The sequence below is a fragment of the Diabrotica virgifera genome, chromosome 3 (genome assembly GCF_917563875.1).
Source record: "Diabrotica virgifera virgifera chromosome 3, PGI_DIABVI_V3a".
Lineage (NCBI taxonomy): Eukaryota > Metazoa > Arthropoda > Insecta > Coleoptera > Chrysomelidae > Diabrotica > Diabrotica virgifera.
In genome coordinates this window covers 228,770,226-228,782,420 of record NC_065445.1, presented here as the reverse complement: position 1 = coordinate 228,782,420, position 12,195 = coordinate 228,770,226, and the positions used below count along the sequence as shown (strand labels likewise).

Genomic DNA, 12,195 nt, shown 5'->3' with positions numbered 1-12,195 from the left:
TTGATTCGCTCGAAATTCAACCTTGTTTGTTAATCTTTTATGTATGATGATCGTAAAAATTTTATTTATGACGGTAAGCAAGGTTATTCCTCTCCAATTTTTGCACAGTGTGAGGTTGCCCTTTTTTGGAAGCTTAATAATATTACCTTTTTTCCAGCCCGCTGGAATGCGGTTTGTTTCCCACACCTCTCGGATTATGGGGAGCAAAAGTTCAGCAGTTAGATGCGGGTCAGTTTTAAGTAGTTCGGCAGCAATGTTATCGATTCCCGGGGACCTGTTATTTCTCAGAGATTTGATAGCTGTTATTATCTCCATTTTGGAAGGGGACTCGCAAGATATGTGCAAGTCTACATTCTGCGGGTTTTCGACAATTTCATCCGCGTTATCCCTGGGCGTGCCTAGCATCTCCTGAAAGTGCTCTTTCCATCTCTCTACTTGATCATCCGTTGTAGTAATTCACCTGTCTTGGATCTTACAATGTTCGAACAGTTGGTTAACATTTGTTGGTTCGAACATTTTTTGTTAATCGTCTGGTAATTTGGTACAGCTAATTTTAAGATAAAGAAGACTTTAAATTTGTACTTCTAAGTTATGAGTTTTTAAAGCGTGAAATTTTGTAAATCTCATTTTTATACAAAACTGAACATTATTTTGTACAATTGTACAAACCCGTGACGTCACGGCGCGTTTTGGGTGGTCTGGTGTAAGTTGAATTTTTTAGGTGTCTTGAGGGGCCAAACGAAAGACAAACAAAACTTTTTTATTTTTGATACAGGTTCTAAATTATGTTTTGTTGTGATTTATATACCATTTTTTCGAATTTTAAAGTTTAAAAGAATGTAAAAGTTCCCTATTGGCATACGGCACTTAAATAAGAAGAAGCCCAATAGAAACTCTTAGAAATAAAAGCATTAAAAATAAATGATGATGTAAAATAAAACAAACTGCATGTTATAAAACTTATTTATTTACAAAATTAGCTTATGTTTTATGTTTTTTCTTTTTATTGTGACTTTCTATTACGCCGTTTACTATCGCAGTTCCAGATTCTGCGTTTTCTGAATTCTTTCTTTTCTTCTTTGATTTTTTTGTGGTATTTACATCGTTAAATTTCTCACCCTCTACCGAATTTTCAGAGCTCTTCCTCTTTTTCTGTTTTTTACTTTTATTGTTGCTGTCTTCCTCTGATTCTTCGTTGGTTTCCATCGTAACCTCATCATCGGCAACTGCAAAGTCTAAACTTTTGAATCCTTCAGATAAACTCTGCAGTCTTAGTTCTTTAGCTTCTTTCTTCAACTTTAACTTCTCTTTGTTCTTTGTTTTCTTGTTTTTCTTCTTTTCTTTAGCTCCTTTGGTTGCTTTTTCGTCATTGTTTGTAGAGGAGGTTACTACAGGGTTGTGTCTAACTATATTGGAAACGTTTAGACAGGCACATAGTTTGTTAAAGGCGGTTTTGGCTTCTTTGGATAAGGTAACTGTGCTCATAAATTCTCGAACTGATTCTGCTATTGCTGGCCATTTCATGCACTCTATATTTAAGACACTCGTTTTCAAGGCAACTAATAATTTAAACATATTACACAAAAATTTTTCCGATGGGACTTTGCGTTCAGTTTCACATAAAGATTTGAATAGAGTTATGGCATTATTTGAGAATTCCTCGTGACTTTCGTTTAAAGCTTCCCTAATTTTCTCCGTGTTTGATCTTAAGTATCTTTGATTTGTGTAAAATGAAAGGACCAATTCCAAGCCTTGGGACTTTTTGAAAACTTTAACGTTAGCGTCAAAGAGGTATTTTAAAATTGTAGTTACTAAAGTAAGATTGCCATCCCAGGAAATTTTTAAGAGGTTCTTAAAAACCAGAAAGGGCGTTGCACATTCTCTTTTATTGAAGTATGTGTCCAATTCGTTCCTTATTAACTCTACTATGGAGTTTTTAAGACGCTTTTTTACTTTCTTTGGTGTAGCTTCGGCATTGGAAAGTAAATCTGAACACTTGATCGTGAAAATGCAACAGTGTGAAATCTGTTCTCTCATATCTTGCACGATCCAAGTATTCTTTGTCCCTTTATCAAGCAAACTCTTGAGTAGATCACACAAGACTGCGTCATCTACACCATCAGTGTTTTCAAATTTCTTCAAATTTGATAACTTCTTCAAACATGATTTTAGTCGATGTAATAGAGGAGCTTGGTGTTCATCTCTTACGCTGAATTCCACAGTTTTTAACAAAGGGAGCATAATTTCTAAAGTAATAATCATCGAAGGGTTGGAATCTAAATATATCTCGATCAAATCTAAAACTCTAACTCTGAAATGGGTTAACGCTCTCTGATCTTCATTCTGTTTTTTGCGCTTTCCATGGTTTGGTCTAAACTGTTTAAAAGCATCAGCTAAGGCTTTATCCAATTTTTCTCCTTCAGTGTCGCTCATTTGATCGATATCTATGCTTTCTTCATCACTTTGATACCCGTTAGATGTTAAAACTTTCTGCAAAGCCATTCTTAACTTGTCGTTTGCACTCTCATCTTCCATATCATTATCATCGTCGTCGTCGTCTTCTTCGTTGTTAGAATCATCAGACTCATCTTCCTTTTCCGATTCTGATTCTTCATCAGAATCGTCTTCATCGCTATGATTGTTTCCTTTGGATAAAGGATTTTCATTTTCTGGATCTAACACTGATACCAATTGTTGGATTGTAGACGTTGTCATGTTTTCACATAAATATGGAAAGACCAAGTTAACGATGTTTCTAAGTAAGTGAGAATTTTGCGATAAAAAGTTTAAAAATAGATCTGTTACCACTTCAATCCACATAACATCTTCACCACTAGCATCTTCAACCGCTGTTTCATCCATTGCTTCACTGTTTTTCCTGGATTTTTTAGTCTTTTCATAACAAACAAATAATTCATTCAAAGAGTCTACAGCTAGTTTAGCATCGTTAAATAAAAGTAACGCTAAGTGCAGAAATAGCGTTAAGAAGACGGATCTCAACCCCCCTTTCTTCTTCTTTTTCTCGATCTTGGTTATTATTGAAATGGTTTTTTCCCAGATCTCGTATTGCTCTATTGTTATTGTCGAACGAAGGGCTGTTTCTAAGTTTTCAGGTGTTAGTTTGGAATTTAGATGAAGTACCACACTTAACAAAATGGTGTGTAGTTGTTCTAGTTTTGCAAGCTTCAAATTTAATGCTCCGAAGAAGGCAGTCTTCAAGGACGCTGTAAGGAAGAAAAATAAATCTCAATAAAAGCCTGCCAAAAAGAATTTGTCAAGTTAAGGTACTAGTACACTTTAGAAGATAAAAAATAAGCATTTTTTCAAGATTTTTTTTTTCAGAACCTTTATTAAAAATGAACATAAAACTTTTTACATATTAATAACTAACTCTTAGAGAATACAAAAAATATATGTTTTCATTTATGTACGTAGAGGGCGCCAAAGTAGAGGCCTCGAAAAAAAGTAGTTCCGATGCGGACAGTTAATCTCAGCATTGGGATATCTGAAACAAAAAAATCGTACGGCATTTGAAAAAGGAAGGTTTCTTACGTGACAATTTACCACCGTTACTGAAAAATTTCGCAAAAAAAGATTTTACGGAAATTTGAAAAATTTTTGTGTTTTTCTTCAGTTTTTCATGATTAAAAAATATATATTTTTTTATTTTTTGATCAAATTGTGGTAAATTGTCACGTAAGAAACCTTCCTCTTTCAAATGTAGTACGATTTTTTTGTTTCAGATATCCCAATCCTGAGATTAACTGTCCGCCATCATTTTTCGAGGCCTCGACTTTTGCACCCTCTACAACCGCGGTTCTCAATCTTTTTGTGTCATGTACCACCAAATACTTTCTATTATTTTTGGTACCACCTAACTGAAATACATATCTAACTAGGTGATCTAATTAACTATAATAGTGGTGCTGATTTTGGCTGTTTTTGCGTTTTGTGTACCACCTCAAAAAATGAAATATACCACCAGTGGTACACGTACCACAGATTGAGAACGCTGCTCTACAATATTAGTGTACGTGCATAAATGAAAACAGATATATTTTTTCTACTCTCTAAGAGTTAGATATTAACAGGTAAAAAGTTTTATCTTCATTTTTAATAAAGGTTCTGAGAAAAAAATTCTTGAAAAAAATGATTATATTTGGTCTTCTAAAGTGTACTAGTACCTTAAAGAGGTACATGCGATAAAACTGATATAACAAGAGTAATGTAGATAATAAGAACTATTAAATCTTACTTTTGCAGGGACACATAGAGGAAAATACAGTTCTTCCATTGTATCTTTGCACAAGTATGACATTATTCACGAATTATTTTTTATATTACATTCCTTTCCTACTCACAGACACTCAAGCGATTAATTTAAGCCGCCTGTCCATACACAACACCATGCATTGAGCAGCGACATCCATAGAAAGATGGTCGGTGATTAATTTATCTACTAAGCATTGACAATTGTAAATTTTGTTTTGACAGTGTTCGATTTATTAGGTTAAGAATTTATTTAACCCCCTCTGTGGCGCAGTGGTAAGAGCGCCTACCTTTGAAACGAAAGGTCGGGAGTTCGAATCCCACCAGGGGCAGAAATTTTTCATTTATTATAAATTAATAAATGGAAAATAGTTTATGTCCTTGTGGGATCGGTACTCACCGGAGGGACCGCAGACGTTCGGAAATAATTAGCGTCTCTTTGCAAAGACAATGACGTCGACTTTGCAAAGTAACAAGACACTTACTCAACACACACACACACACACACACTACACATTACTCCCCTGACTTAGTGATAAATTATACAATTACGTGGCTAAAGGTTCTAGTTCTAAACCAAAGCCAGAATCAGAGAAAAAAAAAAGAATTTATTTATATAATAAATAATATACAGTAAGCGTCATGCTACTATATACATGGGTAGGTACCTTATTGCTAATCCGGTCCGTTCTCAGATGTGACTTTCATCCCTGTCATGTTACTGTCAAGAAACTATTCAAAATAATTGTTTTTCCATACAAAAATACATTAATTAATTGTACATATTATTACTCTGCTTTAAAAGAACTTTGTTCAAACACCAAGAATATTACAATAAAAAAATGAATAAACATTTTCAATTTCGTTGCAACACGAAACTACAGCCGCATCATATTCTAGTCCAATCAGAGAGTGCAGCAAGCACCTCTACCGGTTTCGAAACTTATTAGTCTCTCATCAGGAGGCGCATATACTGCTCTCTCTGACCCAACCAGGACAAACCCCGGCGTGCAGTTACGGACTGCAACGAACGAAATGGCAGGGATGCCCTAGCGGCAACTGCTAGCAAAAGACTAAGTTTTCAATCTAATAGCACACAAACCAATACTAAAAATATTACTCTACATCCCACCAGATTGAAAACAATGGGAAGCTTCTCTGGTCACACCTCCGAGGCTTCTAAAATTTGCAAGCCATAACGGATGCTGAGACTAAAGAAGATGAGGGAATTTTACAATTTATAATTCACGTTCCATCTGCTCAGCGCGGTAAAGTTCCAACGAAAATTGTAAAATTCCCTCATCTTCTTTAGTCTCAGCATCCGTTATAGCGTGCAAATTTTAGAAGCCTCGCAGGTGTAACCAGAGAAGGTTCCCATTGTTTTCAATCTGGTGGGATGTAGAGTAAATATTTTTAGTATTGTTTTGTGTGTTATTATATTGAAAGCTTAGCCTTTTTAATATTACAATACTTTAAAACTTTTACAACTTTAACAAAATGACAACTGTAAACGTCAAAATTTGTATCAGCTGTATTTAATACAGCTGATCTATCATTTGTCAACTTTCTATGTTAATATTCAGTTTCTATACATTTTCTGACGTTCCAAACGTCACTAGACATACAAAATAAACATTACAACAAGTGAAGGGTCCAAGACTGTAATAGCTCAATGTTCCTATGTATCTAGTAGGGTGGCGCTTACTGTATATGTTTTTAACCTCTAAATTGACATTTAGTTATTTAAATAGTGCTAAAACGTCAACGGGGTAATATTAAATATTTTTTAACGGTTTTTGTTTTCTTTATATGTTACTTAGCTTCTCTGAAAGAATCCGTGCGACTATCTCTTTTGTTTCCTTACATTTTAGTCTTCTTCTGCATATTCTTTCTGGCAACCTTCAATCTAAACCTAAATTTACCAACAAGAGAAACATGATCTGACGATATTATGATATACTTATTTGTATTTATATTTGTATATACAGTGCGCTGGAATAAGTGTTACCACTCCCTATTATCTTATTTATTTTTAGCAAATATGCAAAACGCTCGGACAGGTCAATTTTTAAAATAATCGTAGTATATTATAGCATCAATGTTTCGAACTTTACGTGATACCTCTTCAGGTGACAGTCATAACTTTCATTTTCTTAAATGGGAAAGTACATCCTGTAACATCTCATTTAAAAACTTTTGATATACTGATTACAAAAATGTATAACACTTTAATCATTTTTGAGAGCGTAGGCGCAAAATTTCGATCGAATTATTTTTAAATGCATTTATTTTTGTCGAATCCTGAGAAAACTAATAACTATTTTTGAAAAATTTAAACGCAGAATGAAAGATTACAGTATCACCGAGCGTAGAAAGTCCCGAGAACTTCTATAATGTTTATTTTAATAAATTACAGGAGTGAAAAAAAGAGAAAATTGAGTGTGATTTTTAATTTCAAATATATCTTTCAAAAGACACTTTTTATTTATTCAAGGGGACTTTTAGCCCTCGGTAATAATGTAATCTTTCATTCTGCGTTTAAATAAAAAAAATAGTTATTAGTTTTCTCAGGATTCGAAAAAAATGAATGCATTTAAAAAGAATTCGATCGAAATTTTGCACCTACGCTCTCAAAAAGGATTACAGTTGTATACTTTTTTGTAATCAGTATTTCAAAATCTTTTAAACGAGGTGTCACAGGATGCACTTTCATATTTAAAAAAAAAAACAAAGTTATGTCTGTCACCTGAAGAGGAATCGCGTAAAGTTCGAAACATTGATGCTATAATATACTATGATTATTTTAAAAATCGACCTGTTCGATCGTTTTGCTTATGTGCTAAATATAAATAAGTTAATAGGGAGGGGTAACACTTATTCCAGCGCACTGTATTTGACGATATATGATATATTAGATACAGACTGTTTAGTTTTCAAGTAGATATATGCACTATAAAATGTCAACACTGCTCCCCCGCTGCCCACCTAATGCACTGGATTCGCGTGTCCTTTGCATTCGCAGATTCATTCAGTCATTCGTCATTCTAAAGTGGCAATGCAACTAATTCTAATAAGCAATGTTGCCGATTTTAGCGCTTCCTTCATTCGGGTATATTTAATCAAACACTAAACAGCCTGTATATGATATATTTGTACCGTATATTTTCTTATTTTCAATAAAAACACTTTAAAATTTCTGATTACTACGGTTTAAATATTTATTTAATGTAGATGTTACTGGACAACATATATGCCAATAAATGACATAAGAGTATAAAAACTTCCATTGTATTATTAGCCAGGACGTACGTTTGGCACATACATTTATTTCACACGTTCATTTCCTATAATACGAATATTGACGAAGTGCAAAGATGCAGTGGAAGAACTATAGTTCAGGATGTGGTGTGATAGATACACGCCACAAGAACATTACAAAAGGAAGATAATAGAGAGTTATCAAGTAACCCTAGGAGAATACGGTAACGCTATTTTACTGTATACTTTACATGTTATTTATAACGTTACCGTATTCTCATAGAGTTACTTGATAACTCTCGAATACATAAAGAGATATACTTTACCTGATAGTTCACTCCCAATTCGAACTTGTGTATCCTTCAGCAATCCCAATTCCATTAGAAATATTAACTGTTCGGTTTTCCAGTCATTTTCCTCTCTTACTGCTTTATGATTTAACAGTTTTATCAGTAAATGGGCGGCATAAAGTTTGTCATTATTTAACCAATAGTCCCCATGGCCATATTGGCTGGCCACGATTTCACTACCTTCAATCACCCCTGCAAAATATTTATATTGTTAAAATGTGGGTACGATATCGGTTCATCATTTAAAATTTTTATGGAATGGATTTCAACACTGTTAAAAACTCGTCTAGAAAAAGCGATAATGAATTTAGATTGGATTCACGGAGCGACTGGTTTTCGAAAATTAGGTATGATAAAATAAATATATATTGTTATAATTGACATATTGTTAGATAGGTATTTGTTGAGATTCATTCACTTTTGTTGTCAAACTTTCACATGCATAGGACAAAACGGACCAGATATAGCACTTAAATACTCTTAGACGTATGGTCAATGAAAGACTTCTACTGCACAATACAGAACGCCAGCTAATAAAGCTTTTTCGTGTAAGTTCTATTCTGGTCGAAATAACGGTAAATTGCATCAGAATAATATTTATCTGGAGAATTCAGTCATCCATGATTTTTTTCCATATTATTAACTCTATTGCTGTGAAAAACTATCAGTTTATTGAAAGTGTTACACCTCTTAAAAACTGAATGTAACGCCTATGTTTTGATAGTGTCAAATTCAAAATTTTACCGACACGTCAAAAACTACTGCCTGTTCAAACTCACTTTGTACCTGACCTTGAGATGCGCAGTTTTTAGTAAAATTTTCAAAATGATCCAACAATCTCCATACAAGTATAAAGTGACTGTTTGATATTACGACGAACATTTTGAAGCATTTCAGGGACTACTAGACTACATTCAAAATCCAGACTCTTTGAAAAGAGACCCTTAAGACTCCAGACTCCCTTCCAATAACAGTCTAAATATGAGAACTGGCCAAGTACCTAAGAGGTGGAGGCCAAGAAACCAAAAGAAGAGTACATTCAAGCACTATTCGTCATCTTATTTCTTCCAATGAAGCAGGAATACCTGTTCTCATTTTCGATTAAATATCATGTGTCAAAAGGGGATCAACTGTGCCCTCTAATAATTCTAGATATGCTTTTCCTTTCAAATTTTTCTTACAAAAAGACTAGACCAATAAGACGAGCCATATAAATTCCTGCCCATATATTTAGTTTCAATGGCTGTTGGGTATGTGTTTCGTGAAACACTCTAGGATTTTCATCAGCATAAATAGAGGCAATGGTGTAGATTTACAGTACTATTTAGAGAAAAAGAATATTCACCCGAAAAGCAAATATTAAATGGAAAGTTTGGATTACTATTTACTTTTTCAGTTATAATCTCACAAAACTTTAGTCACCTGGATCATCCTCATTTATTTCATGTACCAAATGTATCTTGACCAACATGACTTAGAGTTGCTACTTATGTCGGTTCAGTCCTACTTTGGGTTTTCAGTTTTCTCTAAAATAATTTTACATTTTATTTGAGTTTGTCCCAACTTTTCTTTTTCTCGATTATTACTCCATCCTCGACTTTTATTCTGTTGTTCGTAATTTTAATATTTTTGTTGTTTTGTCTTATATGTACTCCTTCCATAGATTCTTCTTTTCTTTATTTCTCTTTACTTTTTCGTTTCACCATGCTGACTAAACAGGGATTGTGTTCGCTAAGACATTTTCCAGGTTTGTAATGGAACATAGTGTGAGCATTTTCCAAAAGTTTTGTGACCACACACAAATCATGTCACCCATGCTTTGAGAGAAAGATAATTAAAAAGAAGATGAATTCATCTTACAAGTCAACTCACTCTTAGACACATAAACACTTGACAAATATTGTCACTCACTTAAAATGACTGAGGTAAGAGTCTGATGGCATCATCTACTATAAAACAGACTACCATTAAGAAAATTATATCCTATATACAACGAATTTCTGAAGATGGGTCTGTGTTGATCTCGGGTAACAAATTCAGTAGAAGAGGATTTGTTTTTATAAGACATTTATTTTAAAACCAAACATACAACAGATGCGGTAATGGTTAATTACATATTTGTTACTTTCGTTATCAAAATATATTTACAATCTACATATCGGACTTTCATAAATGTCGGGTCGATGTGACGATATTTGCAGTGCCGGATTTACCACTAGGCCGCGGCCTAGGGCCGCAAGCAAAAAGGGGCCGCAGCGTTTAGTGACAAAAACTTTTTTGGTAAAAAAATTGTCACAACATTGTCAAAAATATCAATAACGATAAGAAACTCCTTCCAAAAAGAGTAAACGTTACAAGATGGGCTGCCAAATGGCATGCTCTAAAAGCTATTTTACTTAACTACTGGAGCTACTACGATGCAATTAAAAAAATATCAGCCGATACAGAGGAAACAAATGTGAGCCGCGCTGAAGCTAATGAAATCAGTAAAAAAATTTTAAAATTAGAGAATGCTATTCTACTAATTATGTGGTATGATATTTTACAACGTTTTAACACAAGAGTACCAAAACATTGCAAAATACTGCTACAGACTTGAATATGACTTGCAACATATACAAATCCCTAGAATTTGAGTCATAAGACACAACTTTGATTCCTATGAAAAAAAAAGGAAAAGAGTTGTCTAAAAATGAAACCTGTATTCTTGAAAAAAAAAGACGCCCTAAAAGAAAAGCTCTCCCTGGCGAAGACAAATAAGATGAATCTACTGAACGCCACTTTTATGGCAAAGAAAGACTTAAAGATTAATACATTCAATGTTGTAATTGACAGGCTTTATTCAGAATTGAAGGAAGTATCCGAAGTTTATTTCAGCCTTATGAAGAATTTGGATTTTTAAACAACTTATCGTCAATTTCCAATAAAGGAATCAGGGGAAAAGCTTCTATTTTGGCTAAAAAGTATCTAATCGACATAGACGGTGACTTTGGAGAAGAGTGTGTAGGTACAGTTCAAAGGCTTTGTTGAAAGTATATTTGATGAAGAAAGATAACCTCATGATAACAAGATTACCAATTTACCAATCCTCCGAAGAATACACTTTTGAAGTATCTGAAACTCATTCGTGAAAAACAGTTAACAACATTATTTTCGAATATGGACACGGCTTTGCGCATTCTACTATGAATGATCACAACTAATACATCTGGAGAAAGATCATTCAGCGTGTTGAAAAGAATCGAAAACTACTTGAGGAACTCGACTTCTGACGAAGATTCTAGATTGTCTAATTTTGTTTCAAATGCTGAGCTTTTTTAAGCCTTAAACTTTAACGATTTCATTAAAAATTTTGCAGCCAAAAAAGCGAGAGTGTTTAGAGTCTAGATATGAGATTTATTGTGAGTATGGAGTGGAGTGAGTGTCAATGTTAATCACTAATCCAACTTTATCCAAATTAAGAACATGACATTAAGGTGATACAGTAGCGATCAACAGGTAGCCAAAACGCGTTCCAAGATTACGGCTGTAATTTTGAATATTTTTTCGAGATATTTGGCACACATATTCGTAATATAATAAAGAATGGCGGTACAGAGCCCAATTTGCAAAAAAACATTAATATGTGGAAATTACTCTGTAATTAAATACAATATTAAAAAAACGAGCCTGTACCGCCATTAAGGAGAACAAAAAAATACACTTTCTTCAAATAAACTTTTTTATCCGATGCCTAGATTTTGTGTCATTTTGGAACTACTAAAATTTTTTATTTCATTAGTAGTTCCAAAATGACACAAAATCTAGGAATCGGATAAAAAAGTTTATTTGAAGAAAGTGTATTTTTTTGTTCTCCTTAATGGCGGTACAGGCTCGTTTTTTTAATATTGCATTTAATTACAGAGTAATTTCCACATATTAAGAGGATCGGTACGTATTTTCGGCTGCAATGATATTCAAATGGGGATTCATTTTTTTCGAATCCTGAGAAAACTAATAAGTATTTTTGAAAAATGTAAACGCAGAATGAAAGATCACGTTATTAGCGAGGGCCGAAAGTCCCTGAGAACTTCTATAATGTTTATTTTAATAAGTTACAGGGGTGAAAAACTAAGATAAAATTTAGTGTGATTTTTAATTTCAAATATATCATTCAAAATAAACGTTTTATTTATTCTAAGGGACTTTCGGCCCTCGGTAATAATTTAGTCTTTCATTCTGCGTTTAAATTTTTCAAAAATATTTATTGGTTTTTTCAGGATTCGAAAAAAATAAACACAATGCCGTGGTAATATTTTCCAAATCTATCTTTGTCTTA

General features: G+C 33.5%; 1 protein-coding gene across 1 annotated transcript in view; it reads right to left on the bottom strand.

Moving 5' to 3' along the window:
* Window positions 1-949: 949 nt before the first annotated feature.
* LOC126881572 (myb-binding protein 1A) overlaps window positions 950-12,195 on the bottom strand; it is a 41,078-nt gene continuing 29,832 nt past the window's right edge. Inside the window, exons 6-7 of the mRNA XM_050645896.1 lie at window positions 7,854-8,069; window positions 950-3,224 (exon numbers count right to left, since the gene is read on the bottom strand). Of these exons, the coding sequence (XP_050501853.1) occupies window positions 982-3,224; window positions 7,854-8,069 (2,459 nt within the window). The 3' untranslated portion in view covers window positions 950-981. The remainder of the gene's footprint in view (window positions 3,225-7,853; window positions 8,070-12,195) is intronic.